General features: G+C 38.1%; 1 protein-coding gene across 1 annotated transcript in view; it reads right to left on the bottom strand.

Annotated features, from left to right (window-relative positions):
- The window catches only part of LOC131973658 (complement C3-like), a 40,998-nt gene extending 23,241 nt beyond the window's left edge, over positions 1-17,757 (bottom strand). The window contains exons 1-16 of the mRNA XM_059335709.1: positions 17,602-17,757; positions 16,301-16,499; positions 15,793-15,955; positions 11,107-11,201; positions 10,301-10,389; positions 9,064-9,146; positions 8,860-8,947; positions 8,587-8,689; positions 7,525-7,645; positions 7,071-7,186; positions 4,851-4,997; positions 4,462-4,561; positions 4,255-4,343; positions 2,191-2,382; positions 1,938-2,093; positions 1,004-1,133 (exon numbers count right to left, since the gene is read on the bottom strand). Of these exons, the coding sequence (XP_059191692.1) occupies positions 1,004-1,133; positions 1,938-2,093; positions 2,191-2,382; positions 4,255-4,343; positions 4,462-4,561; positions 4,851-4,997; positions 7,071-7,186; positions 7,525-7,645; positions 8,587-8,689; positions 8,860-8,947; positions 9,064-9,146; positions 10,301-10,389; positions 11,107-11,201; positions 15,793-15,955; positions 16,301-16,499; positions 17,602-17,687 (1,957 nt within the window). The 5' untranslated portion in view covers positions 17,688-17,757. The remainder of the gene's footprint in view (positions 1-1,003; positions 1,134-1,937; positions 2,094-2,190; positions 2,383-4,254; positions 4,344-4,461; positions 4,562-4,850; positions 4,998-7,070; positions 7,187-7,524; positions 7,646-8,586; positions 8,690-8,859; positions 8,948-9,063; positions 9,147-10,300; positions 10,390-11,106; positions 11,202-15,792; positions 15,956-16,300; positions 16,500-17,601) is intronic.
- Positions 17,758-23,455: the final 5,698 nt, after the last annotated feature.

Below are 23,455 nucleotides of genomic sequence, written 5' to 3'. Positions count from 1 at the left end.
TTGAAATAACCCAAGATGAGCATGGTGAGAGCAAACCAAAACATTGCAGGCAGTAAAACCTGAATGAGGCAAATACATATTTGGAAAAGTAACTGATAATATTAAATGGTATAAGAAACTTTAAATCCACCAGGCCAAAGAGGTAAACCTGGGGATAACACTGATCTATAAATAACTTGGACACTGTAAAAACAAAAACAAACAGTGCAATCATTTGCTCACCTTTTTGACACAAATTTAAGTGAAAACTGATAAACTTTTTTTTTTTGTAAAAACAAAAATACTCATTCTGATATTGATGCCTGAAACATGATACAAAAAAAGTTGGGACAGGCTCATATTTCCCACTGTGTTACATCATCTTTCCTTTTAACAACTAACACACCCGTATACCATCACAGATGATTTTGTGCTGGTAACAATCTGGATGGTCCTATCTTCTTTGTACGCAGAGAATATGACAAAAACTAATGTGAGCTCGTCCCCCTTTACGTCAGTCCAGTCCTCAGATGTGCTCAGGCCCGGAGAAGTCAGCGGCGTTTCTGTTTTCACTTTCACGCATGATAGAGTCTTAACCTGCATTTGTATTTGTATTTACAGCGGAAGACTGTGTTTACCAACAATGGTTTTCTGAGATGTTCCAGAGCCCATGTAGTAATGTTCTATCCTTGCCTGTGAACAACTGAGCCTGTTTTTTTTTTTATCACCTGTTTCCCATGAACTTTTCACCTGTGGGATGTTGGATGTTTTTTTTTTTAGCGTCTGAAGTTTTCCCAGTCACTTGTTGACTCCTTCCTATCTTTTGAGTTGCTGGCTCCATTCAGGAAAGGCACATATTTACAAAACTCCACGTTGATAAGGTAAAACATTAAATATATTGTCTTTGTAGTTTTCAATGGAACATGTGTCAAAAAGGTTTAGGGAAACGATTGCTTTTTGTTGTATTCATGTTTTGTAGTTGGAGAATGAAAAAGAGCGAGAGTGGAGATTAAAGTAGTGTCACCTTCTCTGTAGGGGGTCCCTGGAGCCAAGTCTGACTCAAACAACAGCCCAGCATCGTAGAACACACCGATACCGTCCTTCCCTCCACCTGGTGTACAGCCTGTGTCGTACGTCTCTACCATGTCCCACACCTGAGCAAAACTTATTCTGGACATTATGCAAATCAACAGGCTCACAAACTTGGACACACTGGCCCTCATTTATCAATTAAATGTAGAAACCAGCACATATCCGATCACAGATATAATGTTACGACAGGGTTCATGTGTGATTCATGAAACGTTCATATCTTGCCAATCACATCGTAAAAATGATCAGGCATTGGTAAATGTGGTGCCTGAAAACAGTATATGTTATATTATCATTATATATATATTTGGTTTAGAGGCCTTGACATCGAAAGAGGCAATACGACCAAGAAGAGGAACTTTTTTTCCCTTTTCTTTAAGAGCACAGACTTAAAGTTTTAGTATCTTTTTGGTTGTATTAGGTAAACAATGTTTTAAAGTGTTGGGATCACATGTAAGCCAAAGATGGAGTTTTGTTCATTTGTGCATTTGAAGTGGTCTCCATCTCTGCCCCTCAAAATGGTGGCTGTTCTTCTTTGTTGTCAATAGTCTTACAACAATACTCCGACCCAGACATGTGGACTTCATGCTTTCTCAAACTTGCGTACAGGAGTTAAGACCAGATGTCAAATTTGATCATATCCTGCATTCACGTCCAATTGATAAATGAAAAGTCTTGTGTAGAAATGATCGTACATCCACTTTTCTGCCGTAAAGTTGTTACGTAAATGAGTGCCAGTGTGTTTTTTGTATTATAATCTCTACTCACTATCTATACTCACTATATTTTATAGTGAAAAGGGTTAGCTACTCAAATGAAACCCCTTTCAAATACATAGATAGATAAATATGAAATTAAGAAATTGCCTTTTTTTGGTTCAAGCCATGCTTCTTGTTAAGGATGGAAACGCCTTTGTCAACTGCCACCAGTCCCACTGTGGCTCCTGGATCTCCTGTGACCTTCAGAGTAAACATCTTGCGCGGTTCATAGGATGACATGACGGTGGCTGGTTCCAACTTCAACTAAAAGAAAGAAATAAAACAATTAATTACATCAGTTTGTGTGTGGGTCTCTTGTTTGGCCACTCAAAATCTGCTACATCAGTGTTGTGAGTCTCACCGAGCCAATGCAGGAGTCCTCTGCATCCACCCAAACAGAGTCTGATACCACTTCATTAGCATCTGTATGGTAGTATGCTATGATCCGGAACGATGGCAGCATGTCTTTGATAATGGTGACTGTCCCGGATATTAGCATTTGACCTTTCATCCTGTGTCGTTTATATTTCACCAGTTGACCTCTGCTCAGGAACTACGGTCAGAGATCAGTTCTTATTCAACATGCATGCATACTGTCCCAGGGCTTGAAGCAGAAAAAAATCCTGTGCCTGAATTTTTTTTATGCAGGGGGGGGGGGTTCATGCAGCCTAAAAATACTTCACATCAACATTACGTCTTGGCACCAGATCAGCAATCAATCAATCAATCAATCAATCCATCCATCCATCCATCCATCCATCCATCCATCCATCCAAGGGTCTCAGAGGGTCGGAGAAATGGACGACAAGAGTCGGATTGTTGAAGTGGAACAGCATCAATCATTTATGACATACAGTGGCGGACTCAAACTGTTAGAAGGGCAGGGGCGAAAAAATAAAAAGGGCCCATTCTGCACAACATGGGGCCCCACAAGCATGCAAAAAGGTCTGATGCATAATGTATGATGAAATATTAGCATTAAGTTAAAAGGAGATCTAGATCAAAGTCATTAATGATATGGTACTGACTATTAAAAGTATCGAACCAAACCATCTAGGGGGGTCCGGGGGCATGCCCCCCTGGGAGAAAATTTGTACATTTTTAAGTAAAATGCATCTATTTTGTGCACTTTGAGAGCTAAATGAGAGCAAACATCTCACATAACATTTTTCACAGTTCGGTGATACTGTATTATAGAATCTCTAGAGAGCACATCCTAATTTACTGTATAAAGGGGAACCGTAGAGGGCAATCAATAACTTTTTTCATGTGTAAAGGGCAGCCAATAAGGCACTTTCTCTCATTTTCACCACTCTAGAGGGCACTTTAGCGCGCTTTTTCAACCATGGAGGCATGAAGGGGGGCGGTCGCCCCTCCTGCCCCCCCCCCCCCCCCCGGAGTCCGCCACTGATGACATAATATATTCTTTCTATAAGGATAGATTGTCAGATCAACAGATCTTCCACGTCGGAGAAGCAAAGTAAGCTGTTTGTTCTTGTTGTTTACCTTTTACACAGTTTATCATGGGATCTCGCGGTCTCCCGTATGGTCAGGATTATCGTGTGTTCTTGTTATCTCGCGTGTATACGGCTGGCTCGCTACGCTGCCGTTACGCGCCCGGTGGGAACTGACGCCGGGCAGAGGACGGAGCAAACCCGCGGCTGAGCCGTTCCGCGCCTGGTGGAAATGTGGGAGCGCAAGCATGGACCGTATAGCCGTGTTTCGACTACCACCGGGAAAGTCTCATGCCACACCCTCTCAAATGTCCGCTCACTCTGCGTGTCTCAACAACAAGTTAGCCCCCAGAGCGATTTAGAGACTCTGGAGGTGACGTATGGTTTTCGCCGTCGTTAACTGTGCACAGCAAATGATCATAAACAAAGCAGCATGGCTAATTATTATGCACAGTGTCTCCGCTGATCATAAACATAGTGATCGTGAATTAACGGTACGCGCTAACTGCACACAGAGTGTCCGGTGCTTGTTGTAAACAAACAGATAGCTGTTTCTCCTGCAGCAGCAGCACATACACACTGTACTGCTACAGAGCTAACTGCCGGGTTGTTAAAAAAAAGAGAGTAAGAAGGAGTCGCTAGATTTGTCTCCAGTCACTTTCTTGAGGAATAGTAATGACGTGGGTCTAAAGCACGCTCGCCGATGAGCTGCCTTCTTCTTCTCCGGCAGGCTATACGCTATCCACCGTAATGCTGCCCTCCCCGGTCATACCCAGATCTAACTAACTAAGGGTTTTTGGTGTTTTTTTTTAGTTTTTTTTAAACATGATTAAAAAAAAAAAACACCAAAAAAATCCCGAGCCGCATTTCCGGCACCGTGCCGGAGGTCTTCAAGCCCTGCTGTCCTACATAGGTCGCAGCTCAAACACTCAAGCCTTTGCTAACATACAAATATATAAAAAATATCTCACCAGCAATGTGATGTCTTTTTCTGTACTTTCCCTTGTGTTGAGGCTGATTTTCAGGTTTTCTCCTAGTGCTACTTCAGTTGTATCCACATCTGCAATAATGTTGTTCCAATTGGAAAATTAGTGCCAGACATTAAAAAAAAACCAAGCCTTACAAAAGCACCACAAACAAAACAATCATTACGTATTTCATATTATTTCAGTTTGTACTTATGTGGAGGTAACTGTTGCTGTTAGTGCTATATGGGATAGCTGTCATGTTGGCTGATGCTTGTCTTTCAGGTGAAATGCGGGGATCCTTGGTCTTTGCCTGCAATGAAACAAGTAAGCGTACACAAAGTTACTTCAAGTGGTGTAAATGAGAAGTTACGATCCAAAGCATGGGCTGGCTGTCCCTACACACACACACACACACACACACACACACACACACAAACACACACAACCTCAAATCATTAGCTTGACATCATGCAATAAAGTGATATTACTTGTTACACTACTACATTCTTTATTCATACCAACAACGCCATGTCTACAGACTAATATACCAATATAATGGTAAGAGAAACTCTGCAATTTGAGAAATTATCAAAACTTACTGTAACTGTCAGTGGTTCAGGATTGTCATCCGTATTAATAGAAAGCTTTGCCATGCCATTGGCTGCAGTGCGGGCCTGCACCTCACCCGGATCCACAACCACTTGAACACCTTCTACCGGAGTGCCGTCAGGATTCACGACTTCAACCTGCCAACAAAGAAAGAAACTACTCAGGGCTGCCCCTGACCAAAATGGGGCCCTAAGCGAAAAATTTCTTCGAAAAAAACTATTGCAATTGCTATCTATTATTACTATTATTGTCATTATTACCATCATTATTATTAATATATAGGCTACAACTACAATCCTAATAAAACATACTAATTAAGTACCAAACAGACTGATATTTCAAAATGTAGTTACATTCAAATTTAGTTCCTTCTTTCAACAAAAGTATCAAACACACACATTTCTATCAATATTTATCTCGAATATCTCCTGCAAAGCTGCCTGTCATAGATTAAATTCACCAACAGATGGCGACATTTTACATTTTAAAATTTTACCATTAAAATAACATTAGCCAAATCCTTGTGTGGTGATAAAATAGATTATAAACTTTAGCCGAAAATACGACCAACAACTGATAAATTTACAACTGCCTTTCAACAGAGGTGAATGCATATGCAGACAAAGGTGTTAACAAGACATAGTAAATGGTAAGGGCCGCTGGAAAATGACTTTCATCTCCAGACCACACTCCACATCTAGACTTTAGCTAAATGGACTGGAGGCTAGCATCTCTCCTCCTGAGCATGGAGGTTTACATGGAGGTTTAGTGCTTGCTTATGCCACACAGCTGATCTAGTAGCGCGCCCCACGGCTGTGCATATGCGCATCCTCTGCGCAAAATGGGGGCCCTACGCACTGTGCGTGTTATGCGTGTAGGCAAGGGCGGCCCTGAAACTACTAAACAGTAAAACTCAAATAAACTTGCTTTTAGCTACACATACGCAAATGCATGACATCAGCCTTTGTTGTGCACATCCTCCAAAGTTAACAGTATGCCTGTGAGATGCAATATGCATTCAACCTCTTGGAGCAGTGTACAGTTGTATGGTGATGAGACACATACTGGGCTTTTTTCCACTGGCTTGGTTTAGGGTCTGGCGTACCATCTACGATGGAATGATTTTGCCTTTTACACTGCTGTGATCTGAGAATTAACATTAGATCAACCTACTGAGTGTCCTCATGTTTGGCAAGGTAAGGCAAGGCAAGTTTATTTGTATAGCACAATTCAACACAAGGTAATTCAAAGTGCTTTACATACACATTAAAAACAGCAAGACACAATTGAAAACAGTAAAAACAGTCAATTAAAACAGGGAAATAGAAATAAAAATAAAAATACGATAAAATAAGATACAGCAGGATAAAAAAAGAGATAAAATAATAAAAAGCACAAGCCAAACATTGTGTAGTTAAAAAGTAAGGGCAGTAGAGTAGAGCAGATAAGTGTTAAAGTTAAGAGTACGCTGCAGTAAACAATAGTGTTTTTAGTCCTGATTTAAAGGAGCTGACCGTTTGGGCAGACATTACACAATGCAAGTTTGGAAGGTCTATGGATTTATGTGATTTATGTGGTGCTTCCTCTAGAGGAATCCTCCAGTAACACACATTGTACATAGGCAAGTATGTGAACATACAGTATACTCTCACGATGCAGGTTGTCTAATCTAATGAAAACCCATTGAATGTAAAACAATCTAATACTATTATGGAAATAATGTTTTCATCTGCAAACTGCAGTTGCTGTAACGAAAAGCAGACATTTTTAAGGATAATGGAATTTTAACCTTTCTGCCATTTTACAGAATGGACATTCCTGTTTGAAATCTGCATTAAAATATGTTATGAATGTTTCTTATCAGGAGATTCTTCCATTTGAAATTCAATTTACATCATAATTAATAACCCATTGGACAGCAGTCATAGAAGTAGTAAATTAAGAAATCGTTGAAGTAATTAAAAGTCAGTGAGTTTTCTTTTGTAAAAAGCAACATTTTGAAAGGAGATTTATATACCTTGTAAAAAATGCCATAAATACATATGTGGAATTAAAGAAGGGTCTACTATTGGTTATTGAAAAAATATTTTTTCAGGAAAGAACCCAAAGTGGTTATAACTGGTGATTTTCAAAAGTAACAATTTATATATTTGAGTGAATTTAACTTTACTGTCATTATACATGCATGTAAATATAAATAAGAACCTCACCACAACATCAAGGGACATCCCTGGTTTGAAATATTTTGGTGTTCTCTTGAAGTGTATGGTGTAAGGTGATGTTACAATTTGGATACCTCTCAACTCTGCCTCCACCATTTCACTACCTGTGCAAAGACACACAAACACATGCACACTAAGCACCTTAGTTGTCTTCTCTGGTCTTGTTTGTCTGATTATGCAATTGAGAAGAAACAGTTAAGTTAATATGTATTCAAAACTTTATTGTAACAAAACCACAAATTACTCTTCAAGTTGATATATTTATGAATCTAAACTACATTAAACAAAAATCTGCCTTGTAAAATGCTGACTTAAAGTCACACATGGAAATTACAATAATACGTTTCATTTATGTACAAGTTCATGTTGAAAACGCACACACAAACACACACATGCACACACACACACACACACACACACACACACACACACTCTTTCTTACCGGTCTCCGTCAGCACACCAGCAGCTACAAATATGGAACTCCCCACCAGGTCGATAATATTTGGGAAAGTCTGTATGATGTGCTCTTTCTTCAGTTTGATCACTCCAACACCTCTCTTGATCTGATGTGACATAATTAAAAAAAGCCTCCTTAAAAATAACAAGTGGACGGTTTCTAGGCAAATGACTCTGAAAACATACCGAAACCCAACATGAGCTGATTCTTCATCAAAAGTATTTCTGCTTCCCCCTATTCAATTCTGGATTCTGTGGTATAGTGCTCTGGGCAGTTAGAACAGGCAAGACCACGTTTGTTAAACTTTAATCAATGGTATTGATCTGATGTGTGTTTGTTCAGGACTACTGTTGTGATGTTTATTTAGCCATACCATTGACATTTAATGTTAGCCTTGTTTACACCGAAACTAGGCCTTCATTAACTTACAAATTCATTTTAGGTTTACTTGTTCTCCCAAGAACAAGAGAGCTCCGCCATATTTACAGTATGAATAATAATTTAGTCAATTTCTGATAACAGCATTGATCTATATACGCTTTACCACTATAGGGCATCATTTATTTGTAATCCTACATCCTAAAACTTTACACATTTTTACACCCCATGAGAGGCAATTTGTATCTATAACCATAAACCCCTATATTTGGTGCCCCGTGTGAGGCGGGCTGCAATGTTTATTTTTGTTTATTTTGTGAGAGGCAATTTGTATCTGTAACCAGATACTCCTACAATATCTAAACATAAGACTTCGTATAGACTCCTACATTTTATGGTGCCCCATGTAAGGCTTTTTATACCAAGAATCTCTGCTGGAAATTGAATCAACCTATTATTAATTTTTGTTTTGTTTTTATATGTTACCTGATTTGCATGATTAATGCTTACAAGTTATTCCTGTTAGTTGTGTTATTTAATTGATTAATAAATTAATTGATTAGTCTGCATTAAAGAGTGTGAAAGAGAAAAACACATCAAAGATTGAAGCACTGATCAACTGACTGATTAACAGACAACAAGGGAGCAAATCTTTGAGTATGTACTAACCTGCACTCTCTGAAGAGAGCTGGGCAAGCTCTTTTTAAAACCCCCATGCATAACCCCAAATACCCCGTAGGCTGTCCCGTCCACATTTTCACCAAATAGATACCTAAAAACAAAAAGGAAATGGGCTGTTTATTTCACAATAACCTAACGCCAGAGTATACTGGTTATATAACCACAAAAAACACCTTAACAGGATAAAAAGCCCCTCTACGTTGTCAGTCTACCAATCAAACCTGGTCTCTACAGGCACAAAACAAAAAAACCTTCACATACGTAGCTTTGATGTTGACGGAGAGCTCTTCGCTGTCTACATAGAAGAAGGGGCTCTCCAGTGTCAGTTTAACCTCAAAACTGGGCAGCACTGAAAAATAAAAAATGAATAATTATGTGTCCAATAAGGCTAAAAAGAAGTATGTGTAGGTGTATAGGTTTTATAATAACAGATTAAGAGATAAGAGGACCTCTTGTATGACTCACCGTATTCTTTGACCTCAAACTCTGCAGAGTAGCTCAGCTGTGGTTTGCTTTGGAACTTTGCCACCACTTTCCACAGTCCGTAACTAACACACACACACACACACACACACACACACACACACACACACACACAAACTGTGTAACAATGTCTCTAAAGACCTTTGCACACTAAGTCTGAATTTTTCGCATGATTTTGTTAAAATCCATCATCTGTGATGGAGGTGAAAAACCCCTACAGAAAATCAAACTTGAAAATGAGGTTGCCACAACATGAAGTTGTATTTATTTTTAAACTTACAGTTTTGGTGTGCAAAGGTCTTTACACAGATATTCACACTTGGCTTGTACAGTAATATACAAGATATACGTACATTTAAAAATATGATTTGCTTATTCTTACATAAGTTCTTTTCATATTCAACTGGTGAAGGGTGTGAGCGTCTGTTTGTGCTCATCTAAAATCACACGATGATGTACCAGCTAGATTGTGTGACTCATAGCCTTGCATAATGGAAGTTAGCATGCCAAAGATACAGCAATGGTGCCCTTGCATACAGATAGCAGAGATTGGGAAAGGGGTCATAGATGTGGCCAAAGCAAGACACTTAATTTATCCTACAAAATGGCACCACTCAAAACATTTAACTCACGGTGAAAGTAAATTCATCAACCAGTGCATCACTGCCATTATATATCCTCTTATCAGTATTCACTGCTCACTGAAACTTTTATACAATCATCTGAGCTGTGTTACACAAACATTGACAAAGACATCTATCTCAGAGTTAAAAACAAAACATTAGAGCTGCAGTGTAACCTGTTTGGCACTAAGGAAAGACTCAATGCATTATCACTGGGTCAGCTGAACATATTTGCAATTTAAAGCTTGCATTTGGATTATACGTGAAAGCAACTCACTTCTGTGAGAAAACGAGCCGTCTAGCTAAAGAGAATCACATATTTTAGCCATGCAAGTGACCTGATGGCAATGTCAGTTTGTAAGTTGGTCCAACACTCAAGACTAAAACATCTCAACTACCCCAGGATGCTGAAACAAGTTTGATGGACTCCTGACTCTTGTGAAGATACTCTTGCAAGACAAATGAAACAACCTCCTTTCGACTTGTGTTAATGTTATACAATTAAATTCATCTCTGCATGTAAAAAGGGTAATTCTTCATCTAACAAAAACACATTTCTTTCAAGTGACAGGTAATTACATTAAATAAATACTTACCTGACAATTTCAGAGAGTTGGTACATTCCAGAATGCATCCCTGATCTCAGAGAGACTGAATCTAGTGGTAAAATAATGCCTTCAGGGGTCTTAAAAAGGAAATAATTAGACAACAGTTAATTAATAACTAATAGGAGTCCTGAAATAAATAAATAAATACATAATTTAGGTAAAACGTAGGTAATCAGTCATGACAGAATCACAACTGAAACATTAAAAATGAATGATAAAATTGTGATTGTGATTAACATTGTGAAATTAAACAAATCTCTGAAGTTCAGTTTAGGGAAAGATCATGGAAAAATGTATTGGAATATAGTCTACCTTTGCATTGGTGGAAAGCACCCAAACAGATGCCCATATCATCATAACCCACCCACAACCATTTTGCCCACCCAATGATATCAAAAGTAAGTGATAAAATATGGAAAAACTGATGAAAATGGTTTCTGTCAGTTGGTCCACCACAGATCAAAATATCTCATCAACTTTTAGATGTATTGCTGCGACATTTTGTACAGATCTCCCAGGAATCGTTTCCCTCTGCTGACACTGTGAGGACATTTGCAGTGTAACTTGTACGGGTAGATTGTCATTAAACTTCTGTGTCCTTTCTTTTTCATCTCGTGCCATCATCAGGTCAAAATTTCAATTTGCATTGTTAGTGCTTCAGGTGTAATTGTCTTTTGAATGCTGATAGCATACTAATATGTTAAACTAAGAGTAAAGGATATGCTGAAAGTATGGACAGGATCTACAGTTCTGTAAACTTTGACTTGTTGCATATCAAAGATAAAATACAATACCACAATCTCAATGGCAATAGAAGGATCAGTCTGGGTTACATTATCCCTCTCTATGGGTGCCATGCCCGGCGTCACTGCAAACATCCTGTAACGGACTGAAAAAAGACAATAGTTTTCCTGTTAATGGTTGAATGAGGACATACTGTAGTCATGTTTCTGGCTTTTCCACTCATATCAAAAGGGTCAATTTTACAGCACTGTTATTCACTCTGGAAATAATAAAAAAAAAACACCTTAGTCTAACTGATTCACCTCTTTTTACAGAGCAGACAGGAAATAAAAGGGAGATGTAACATTGACTGCGTCATAAACTCTCCAACCTCCAGGGTACTATCCTTCAATTCTGAAGTAAATTAAATACTGGATGTCCTAACATGCTCGTGAAGATAATCATATCACATTAAACTAGAATACCTAAGGACTCTATTGGTATCAACAATGTCATGCTATCTTGTTGGGTAATTAATGCTCCAACTTTCTTTCTAGTGATTCAATACACTGAAAATAGCTGCCATTCCCACTAACGTCAGTGGCGAGTAATAAATTAATCCAATTTTTAATGTTAGTGCGGCCTATGTGTAACAAACCACTTTTTGGTTTTGTGAAATGCTGTTTCTCGTTTTGTCCACTAGAGGGCAGCTTGTGTTTGTTGTATGGGTTAAATCTTAAAAAGTCCTTAAAAATTGTGCTTAAAATACATTCTAACATGATTTGGGTATAAAAATATTATTCATGATTTAAGTTTATGGTAAAAATGCAATTCATCTGTTTTTTATGTGCCTATTGTTCGTTTTTGAGCTAATGTTAGTAATGAGCTTTTGTTTTGAAGGATCGCTAACTCTCTTCCTACTTCCTGGCGGTATTGTGTCTTGCGGTAAAACCAAGCAATTGCAACGGTACGAGCTGACAGTAAAGGCAGTAAAAGCTAAAGTAAATAAAGGAAACAGAAGGAAAATAAAGCTGTGACGGTAACACAAGAATAAAACGGCGAAGGCTGACTGTAATAGCAACCCCCCGAGGAGGCACAAGGTAGAGTGTTTAGTGTTTGTGGTCATATTTATTGTTGTGTTGGAAAGCTATGATAAGTTAACTTTGCGTACCTGCTGTTGTTGTGTATTGCTTTGTGTATACAGTAGTGGGAACGGAATGTAACTGTGTTTCTTTATTTTCTGTACTACAGTTCTCACGTTGGTTTCACCTTGATTTACGGACTTAATAAGGAGCTTGTATGGAAATAAACATTGTGAAAACCATCAGTCGGGTCCACCATCTTTCGGAGGGTATGGTATACTATGTGTTGATGGTTCATTTATTTTATTTTACTGGGTGTGTTTGTATGCTTTCTTTGAATCCTAACAATGTAAGATGGGCTGTTATAACATGTTTGGATGGTTGGGTAGGGCCTTAAGCCTATACTGTTATTTTGCGTTACTATGGCCTCTCTGTTTGAGCTGTCGGACAGCAGCACTGATAAAACGGCTGAAACTGCAGCTAACTACCGTTAGCTAGTAGCAGACATTAGCAAAATGTCAGGAAATCTGAGTGTCTAAAGTTTCACTTAAAAGTACAGTAGTTGTAATGGCATTGATAACTAAGGTGAAAAATGAAGGGTTGGTGTGGTGGAATATGGCGGACAAGCTTATTTCACCTCTTTTTTGTTTATTTTTAGGCATTTTGGTGGCAAAAAGTATTTGCACCGTTGCTGATTGTTTACTTTTCTCTATTTGTCCTTAAAACTGCATGATGTAGGCCTGTAAGATTCGTCATTGTATTGATTATAATAAAACAAAAAATTAAATATGTCTCCAATTTAAAAAATAATAATTAAAATGACGGATAACAGAATATGACAGAATTCTTACGAACCTGCAGAAAAGTATAATGCAACCTCTGCTCCCAAACTGCCCTAATTGGACTTTCACAATCTTTATACTGTGTTGCGTGTCCCCTCACTTCCTGCTTTGCTTCGCTCATAATAGTCTAGGACCTGGGTCAGATTTGTGGGCACTTCATTTTGGAGAGAATTTCTCAACTGTTCTAGACTAACATGACGGTAGGGAATAACATGGGAACAGTGTGAAATTCACTCTCCGGGAAGAAACCCCCATAAATGGCCACACCCTTTGTGTCGGACAGGTGAATGGGGCAAAAATGTAAACTTATAGATATCACCACGAAACTTCACATGTTGATCACTGACATCAATACAAACATCTTTTGTATTGGACGTATTCATGAATTGTTTGTTTTTATATGCAAATGGGACATGATTAAAGGTGTGCTAATTTGCATAACATTCAGAACAGATATGTGAAAATTGGATAAAAACTGGTTTAAAATTATTTTCTTTTTCATCCTTCAAAATTCACTTACAAATGTCATAGATACTGAGCCTGGCTATCACCAGACTGAATTCATTCTACAGATTGTGGATCGGATACAGACATTTTTTAATTTATGACCAAGCACTAAAGCAGCACTACAACTGCCCTGCCAAAGTACTTGGGGGGATAATTGGAGTCACCAGGAAGAAGGAAGCAGTAGCTCTGTTGGGTATCAACAAGCATAAAAAAGACCAGTATATCGACCTCCTAAAGATGAAGGATGATGTTGAAGGAGAACTGTCACTTCACCATGACTTCAACCAGAGTCCTGCAACTAAGATAGATATGATGGTGCAAGACATAGAGAAGTATCTCCTCGACGTATGTAAGCCTCTTCAAGACTAGTTGGCGCTGAAGAATGTTCTCATAGGAGAAATTGTGACCAACATAAACGTAGACAAGTTGGTGTGGAATCACCAACTCTGTGTTATTCTTGTTTGACAAAGATGGTTACTAAAAGAAGAGTGGCAAATCACAACTTGGGACTGAGCTGCTGAGGTTGGGCCATTATTATTGACTTCATGGCTTTGGTACGAAAGTTCCCCTTAAAGAAGCTTCAGCCTCCTGTCAAGACATTCTGTGACTTTGCTGTAGCCTTACCAAAGTAGGACAGAAATCTGATGAGATACATAGATACATAGTTTTTGACACTTACAGATAGGACTCGAGAAAGGGAGAGAAGAGGAAAATCAAAAAACACGATTGTCCTTATAAGATATCACCTAACCAAAAGGTTCCAGTGGAATTTGAGCACTTTTGGTCATCCTCTGTCAGTAAAACTGCTTTCCTTTGTTGAGTGGCTCATCACCAGGACATCAAACCCCTTTACCTTGGTATATCACCACAGGCCTGGATTGTGTCAGGTGGGTATGCATCTCCATTCCCTCACCTCAACTGCACTCATGAGGAAGCTGATGACAGGATGATGTTCCACATACAGGATATTCTACACCACTGGAAAGGACCTACATCCCTGTCTTCAGGCGACACAGATTTATTTGTGTGTCTGTTGTACCACATTGCAGACAAGTGGAGACATCTTGGTCTCCAAGATTTATGGCTGGTTTGCAACTCAGGAGTGAAGAGGTCGATATTACCTCTCCATAACATCTACAAAGCTCTAGGAGCTGATCTCTCAAGTGTCTCCCAGCACTCCACTCCCTGACTGGGTGTGACACAACCAGCAAGATATCCACCAAACTTGCAGCCGTGAATGCTGTCTGCAAACAGGCAAATTCCATTCTGATCAGTCATTTAGTCAGTCCACAGCTAACTAAGACCACGATTCATATGGCAGAAACATTTCCTGGTGAAGTGTCTCAAACCATCCACCAATCTGTAGACCTTTGATGACCTGCTACTAAGCGAATTTGAGAATAATGCCTTGAAAATGGATTTGGAGATAGCCCCATGTACCTCAGCTAATGCAAAAAACCCCCAAAACAACACATTCAGAGGAGTTCAGTATCGAGTACAGCTATGAGTTCCAGCCCCATTTAGAGATGCCACCTTGATCATAAACCCTGAGATGTATGGTTTAGAAAGAAGTGGTGGTATCTTGGTGCCCGAGATGGTGATCTCCAAACCTGCGGGCCTGCTAGATCCTTGCAAATGTGGCAAGTGTGCATGCAAGAATAGCTGTCCCTGCCGGGTAGCTGGGATACACTGCTGCAAGTACTGCAATTGCAAAGGAGGGAATTCTTATAAGAATCCCATCACACCAAATGAACAGTGACTGATTGCAGACCAGGATTGAAGAAGAAAGGGGTGACAAACAGACAAGGAGGGGAGCACCTATTCAAGTACTAACAAATGTGAGGGTTCGCAGAATAAAAACAATTTTTTGTAATCAAAAATATAAATTCTATATATTAATCAAATGTTTGCTTTCTTTATTTGAGTAGTATTAATGTCCAAAAATGCCTATATAAAAATATGTGGTCAATATCAACAAAATGAGGATAGAATTTTACAATACAATTCATGATTACTTCAAATACAAACAATGTTTGTATTGATGTCATTGATCAACATGTGAAGTTTCGTCTTGATATCTATAAGTTTAAATTTTTGCCCCATTCACCTGTCAGACAAAAAAGGGCGTGGCCATTTTAGGGGGTTTCGTCCTGGATAGAGAATTTTGCACAGTCCCATGTTTTTCCTTAGGGTCATATTAGTCTAAAATAGTTGAGAAATTATCTCCCAAATAAATTTCCCACAAATCTGACCCAGGTCCTTTACTATAATCTCTACAGCTTGAGGGTGGTGCCACTTGTTTAAACCATTGTGGTACTGAACTTACCTTTGCTGTTGGGGGTGTAGAGGGTCTTGTCAGTCTGGATAAGGATGTATGCGGACTGGAAGGACAGTAAGACGAGTTTCTCCAACTCTGCATCAGGGAATCGTGCTTTCACATACACGTTCTGTTTTTTGTTGGAATCCTGACTAAAGCGTTCGGCAGGGATCTGAAACCAGGAGGAGCAGGGTGGGGTACATCATGTTTGTTTATAAAAAGTACATTTAAAGGTGAAGTATGCAATTCAGGAGAAAGATAGTTGATTGCTGCGTCACATTCCCACAGGTCATTTGGTCGGTATTTGACTCTTCGGGAAGGAGTCTATCCTTCTCCTTAATCGCATACAGCACCTTTAAAAGTAATTTTTGTTTCTTTTAACAGTTTATTCAGACTATGTGATTAATTCCTGCATTGAAATGCTAATATTACTAATATTATTAGTATATTATACATAATATTATATACTATATTTTGCCAGTGAACCAGGTAACATATTGTGATATTTCTGCATTACCTCAATTATTCCAAAGTCCTGGAAGTTATTTGCACTGGTAAGGGTCACATATGTGGTTGCCAGCCTTTTGGTTTTGGCTGGATAGTTCACCACAGCGATTTCAACCGTGATGTTATTATCATTGCTGCAGTCTTGACACTCCACAAAAATTTTAACTGGCATCCCTACGCGCAACAAGTTGGGGGCTGACATCACCTTCCTGCACAGCAGTGGGGAAAACAGAAAGATTAAGAATACAGTGACTGTACAGAAAGAACAACATGCTGGTTAGGGTATGCTGAGACTTACTGACAAACCGAAGAACACTGAAAATTAGTGATATGCTGTTTTTTTTGGTTTTTATCAGTGGTTTTTTGAGTGTGTTACCCAATTTGCAAAACAACATATTTATTTCAGACGAGGATCTTCTGCTTCAGCATGAACCTTACACATAATGAGTAATCTATTGATTATCTTGACAACAATCCAGTACTGGATCAACAAAACATTTCATCATTCGTGTTCAGGACTCTGTTTGCTGAGTGTGGTGTAATGCATCGTTGTGCAAATTCAAAACATCATTTACGGTAATTTACTGGCCTCATTTACTGGAAATTACACTGAGCTCCTCATTATGTAAGACACAGATCAATATAACTAAGTTAATATTGTCTATCTTCACACCTAAGCATGCATTAATAACGCTTTAATTTTCTGCAAATGCAAGTAAACACTGGTAATAATACTGCACCATTACAGATTTTCTAACTGCTTTTTTACTATCTGAAAACATGAGATACATCATATCTATTTACTGAGTGGGACAACCTTTTGTCCAATAATAATAATAATTTTAAAAAAACTAAATTAAAACCTTAGAGCTGTGTTTCAAAATTAAACAAATGTATCAATAACTTACTACACTTAAGCCACATTTTTCCTTAATCCAATTAAAAAGTAACATATTTCTAGTTTGCGCAGGTTTTTCTTTGCTTGGGTTGTGAGCCATTAATAATTATGATAATATTGCCTACACTGCAATGCATTTGGAATAAAGTTCTATAAATTAACAAGACAGAAATATATAAAATCTTTTATATTGGCCATGCAAATGCTTAATATGTGGCGACATTGACCTCACGTGATATTTTTGCTTCCATAAACCAAAATATTTTGTCCTAGTGCTGCTGTTCCTAACACTGATTCAAGCAGCAGACACATATTTTCCTCCTTCTGTCTCTTTCCTGTCTTTTCCTTTTAACATCCTGCTGCCTCATTGAACAGATATGACAGGTGGAGCATGAAAACATAGGTGTACGTACAATGGCGATCCAGCAGCCAGACAGAAAAAGACCGAAAAGGCCAGCAGCCAGAGTTGAGTCCCGCACATCCTCCTGCCTGGTCCCATTTCTGCTGTTAATGTGAACTTTCGCTCTGCAGCACACAATTCTCCCCCTCCTGCACCTTTACTTCTCCTCACTCTCCTCTTCTGTGGTGTCATCAAACTGATAACTGGGTAATATAAAGCTCCATTAGATATCCAGGGCTGGTGAAATTAGATAAAATCACATATCATGTTTAGACGTATTAGTATATGTTTGCTTTTAGCATGAAAAAGGTCTTCAAGGAGAAATGCACCTTTCCCTCTCAGCTGGATGAATGGGCATGGTGGTTTCTATGTTTGATTGACAGCAGCTGATTGCTGGTGTACTACAACCCTGATTCCAAAAAGGTTTGGACAGTTTAAATTAAACAGAGAATAATTTGCTAACCACGTTTGACATGCAATGTATCACTTAGAAAATTGTACAAAATCGGTATTTTTAATGTTGTTGAGAAGTTGGCGGCGTATCTGGAGTTGTTGATACAGAGTTTTTACTTTGTATGGTAGAGTCTCAATTTGTAGATGCAGCAAGCAATGTATTAACTGACAAAGATTTCCCGTGTGTTCCCAAGCCAGTTTATTAATTTCCAATACATTCACTTACCCTGTCGATTAAGTCGTTGCTGTACTTTCTTCTTCATAAAGAAAGAAGAAATCAGTGGTGCGGCGGTCTTTCTCTTCATGTCTGTAAATTGACATGATGTTAGGTTAGCACATCGCTGTCAGCACACATATTGTTACTCATACACTGGCCCACCGTTTCGAAACTTTAATTTTCAGCTGTTTGAAAACGGCCAAAGAAAGCTATGATAAAATAAAGTTTTAACTTTACTGCATTGACGCACTTTACTGTTAGCTTTCCGGGCTGCCAGCTAATAGCTGCTAGCCTGCTGCTACAATCTGTGACAAAGATTTTAAGATTCTGTCCAAACAGAGAGAGAGAGTTGGAGTCAAGATGTGTAAATGATGCTATAAATATATTCATAATATATTTCTGTTTATAATCAGAGGTAATCAGAATGTTTTACTATAGCCTAATAGCCTGGGTATACCCATACTGCCTTGCACGCTTGAATTTCATTTCGAACCTCCAGGCAGTCTGGCAACCAGGGCCGTTTCTTAGCCCTGTTTTAGGGATCCAATCACAGAACGGGGAGGGACGGCAAGACGGCAGCTTGCGGACGGAAGCTTGTAGTTTTGTAGTTTTCTCTCTTTAGCCGTAGATGGTGTTTTAAATAGTTTAGAGCAAAAGTTGATTTTAAAAGAAGAAAAACGTTTGACTTTACACTCCTGTTTCACCACGAAAAAGGATGTTTTAGCCTTGCTACTGACAGAATTTGGGAAAAATCTAATCTACTAATCTACCAACTAGCGCCACTACTAGCCCCGCTACCGTAACGCCAGTGATCTTGCTAAGAGCCGGGGGACAGCGGAGCCGACAAGAGATCCACAGCAGCTTGTTTATTGCCCATAAAATCAGTGGATGTGTGTGGCTGAATGACATGAGGGGAAATAAGGTGTGAAAATAAATAATCTTGCAGAAAGCGAGAACTGGAGAAGCAAAGCAGCAAGCAACACTCTCATAGACACACACACAACAAACATCAATTTCTGTCGCTCTACATACGTCATCTGGTATAACTGATACAATTGGCTAAGAGCTACCTACAGACGCTATAGACATTCTTAGCGCCCAATAAACGGCTCTGGAGGCTCTTAAACCACACCTCCTCTACGGAGAAATGATCGGCTGGTTTCCAGACTAATCTCATTTGTGGTTAGTCTGGTGTTAGCCAGGCTAGTAGCCTAATTGTGTTACATGTATTTTTAAATGATTGGGAAATCTGCTGTCTGTTATAAATATTAATTGAGATTTTTCATCTCCTCATTTTTAGTTTTCACGGTGTTCAATGAAGATGTCCATTAACATGTCCAGAAGAATAAATGCACTTTATTAACATCAGTATGAAGCGTGGACTCAATGACTGACCAGGAAGTAGTTACAAGATGTAGCACTGACTGAGTTACTGACTTTTTAAAATTTAATCACACTTACAGAAAGTGATGTCCAGTGCTCGTGGTCCTTGGCTTGCTACTCTTCCTCTTCTTCCTCTAGTAATGACTTCCCGCCAGACTGCATTGCTGCCCTGACAGGTTGAGATTACAATTGATGTTTCTCATGCAGCTAGCAGCCCAGTCAGTTGTATTTTATTTTATTTTATTTTATTTTATTTTATTTTATTTTATTTTATTTTATTTCATTTCATTTCATTTCATTTCATTTCATTTTATTTTATTATTTTTGATTAATTTAGACAAAACACAACACAAATCACCAATGGACACAGCAAAAAAACAACAACAACAACAACAAAATCACAAAACCAACCCAAATAAATAAATAAAATTACAATAATAAACAAGAACCTTAACACATCAAAACTAAACAAGACACAAACAAACATCAAACATAATTACCACATAAAACACACAGTATATCAGTAAACTTGATAACCTAAGAAAAAATAAAAAAAGGGTTAAGTTAAATTAAATGCCAGCCTTCCCCTTCAATAAATCTTTTCCACCTTTCCAAATACCGTCCAACATCACCATTCCTATTAGCAATATAACCTTCCAAAACAAAATAACGTTTAATAAGCATCCTAAATTGATTAATATTCAAAGAACCTGCATTGACAGCTTTAAAAATAAATCTTTTCCCCAACAAGATAATTAAATTAATAATATAACTGCTTGTCTCTGTAAAATCACCTAGTATAACAGAAAAGAAATCACATTCAAAACTCAACGTCATTGCAGTACACATCCTCTGAACCTCCCTCCAAAAGACAGAGACAACATGACAATACCGACTCGACAATACCCCAAATTTTAAGCATTTTCCTAGTACATAAAAAATTATAAATCATCTTTAACTGAAAGGATCTTAAAAATGTGTCTACTGTTGTTCTGAACATTAACTTAAATACTTGTTCCCATGTGATAAGAAAATCAAAAGTATCCTCCCATTTTTTATATATGTTATACGGGGTAACCACCAGTGATCTAGAGGTTAGATGAAATTTATACATAACTCGATTTATTTTATTTCCTTTTAACCATCTTCTGTTTCTTATAGAAGGCTGGCAAACTAGTAGCTTTGACATCCCACTATTGATCTTTTGTTTCCAATCCCTTCCTATGGCAGAGATCAATTGATTATATGAGTAAGGGGAACAGATTGTATCATATATTTCAGTGAACTCGCTATATTTCATAAGTTTCCCATCTTCATCCACAATATCATTTATAAACAATATACCATGATCAAAGACATTGTTCCAAAATATTGGTTTCCCTTCAACTAATATATTTGAGTTAAACCATATTATTTGCTGTAAAATTTCATCATGGCTTTCTGGAGGATGGAACTAAAAACATAGCCAGCATTGAATGACTTCCTTTAAAAAAATGGATACATTTCCAATCAGATTAATCACACACTCTATATGATTTGACTGAATCTGTAGGAAGGGATATAATCTCTTTTGGAACAGTAAATGGGTGTTTTCCAATATCTTGGATGAAAACCAATCTTCATTCAAATATAGTTTTTGAACTAAGGAGGATTTTATAGAGAGACAAAGTGCCTCTAAATTAAGTAATTTTAACCCACCATATTCATAATTGTTATAGAGGACTTTTCTTTTGATCCTCTCTGGTTTATTACTCCAGAGGAACCTAAATATCTTCTGCTCATAACTCCTGAAAAAAGATTGTGATGGAATTGGGAGGGACATAAAAAGATAAATAAACTGTGATGCAACCAAGCTATTAATTAGGGAAATTTTCCCAAAAAGTGTTAATGTTTTTCCCTTCCATGGTTGTAAAATCTTATCTATCTTTGTCAACCCATTATTATAATTCATCATACACAAGTTGTCCAAATTTTCTGGAATCACAATAACCAAAACATTGACTGGCCCATCAGTCCAAGCAATAGGCAGTCTACTTGTTATTTTGAAATTTGTACCTTTTAGTGCCCCTATCCTGAGAATTTTACATTTTTCATCATTTGGCTTCAAACCAGAGTGTTGTGAAAAGAGCTCTACAAGTTCCAGAAGGGTTTGCAGACAAGAAGGTTTTGGGTTTAATAGGAAACTAGTATCATCTGCGTACATTGAGATTTTTGTTTGTGTATTCCCAATATCAAGCCCCTCTATGTCCACATTAGGCCTCACTTTAATGGCTAATATTTCCATAGCAATTATAAATAAATGTGGTGACAAAGGGCATCCTTGTTTAACTCCCCTTGATAGGGGCACAGACTTTGAAATATAACCATTATTAATGATCTTACAGTTGGTATCATTATACAATACTCTAACCCAATTGATTAAAGAGATTCCAAAAACTTTTGAAGATGAAATCTAAACTAACCTTATCAAAGGCTTTTTCCAGGTCAGCAATAAAAATTAACCCAGTTTTATTATTCAACTCATAATTTTCAATGATCTCCAACAACTGTCTGATATTATTACCAATATTGCGACCCTGCAAAAATCCTGATTGGTCTTGATGAATGATGCTTGTTAACACTTTTTCCAATCTATGAGCTATACATTTTGCCATTAACTTTGGAGTGTATTTATTCATTTATTCAATCTTGCATCTATGTCTTCATTGAAGATGAGTGTATGGCTTGTATGAATCGAATGATTCCTGAATGATCAAAGGGTGGGAGGGGGCCAGGGAGGAAGCCAGCTTTTTCCAAGGGGGGCCATGGCCTATTCACTTAGCTAATGGCTAGTGAAGGGATAACGATGCTTCCTGAAGCATTTGCTTTTTTTTAATACAGAGCCCAAGAAATGGGGCTCTTTGTTAAATAAAGGGCTTAAAACACAGTTCCAATTGCTGAAGCATTTTTTTTAAAGCCAAGACCGCCATCTAGCAAATGCTTCACAAAGCTTTGTAGTCCCTTCATTGCTTATGGCCCTCTTTGATTTACGTCACATTGTTGTTCTTTCTTCTGCAGTGGTATAACAGTTTTCTGTCTTTAGATTGGCACAACCTACTGCTTGTCTCAACTACCAGCTCCTAATAATTGTATAATGTAACAGTAGTGTCTGGAAACAAGCATTTATTCACATTTTCTTTTGCAAGTGTTCTTGAAAATTCAGTGAAAGATTGAGATACATTTGGATGGCTACTGTTTGAAAACTTCCATTTAAGCATTAATCTTATTATCTTTGTGAGGCTGTTCTCAATTCCATGATGAATGCTTTCAACACCGCTGTTTCAATTAATGTCCTTCATGGTTGACATTACTATACCTAATACAGCAATTTGGGCATGACAATCACGCACGTTAAGGATAGGAATATGAATGCCTCTCTACACCGGCAACCCGACTGAGAGAAGCCGCTGCTAATTCATATTAGCATTAATTTGAGCATTAACTGGGATGTTAGTTTTGGCTAGCAAAAAACAAAAACAAAATGTATGTTACTGACCTCAGAAAACTGAGCAGCGACTCCTTGGAGTGTCTGTTAGTCCAACCAAACACTGAACAAGACATTTTTACTGAACAAAACGTTCAAATAAACTGTCATTAAGTCAAAATACAGTGAAAGGCTCAAAGTTATGAGACCAAATTGGTAAACGCCCTCTTTTCTATCTATATAACGTTATATATAACTTTATTGACACGTTGCCATGGATACGCATTGCTCTGCCTCTTCTCCTTGTCAGTGACCTGTCAATCAAAGCTAGCCACGCCCCAAATCATACGA

This window comes from Centropristis striata, chromosome 1 (assembly GCF_030273125.1).
Source record: "Centropristis striata isolate RG_2023a ecotype Rhode Island chromosome 1, C.striata_1.0, whole genome shotgun sequence".
Lineage (NCBI taxonomy): Eukaryota > Metazoa > Chordata > Actinopteri > Perciformes > Serranidae > Centropristis > Centropristis striata.
This window is presented reverse-complemented; position numbering and strand designations above follow the sequence as displayed.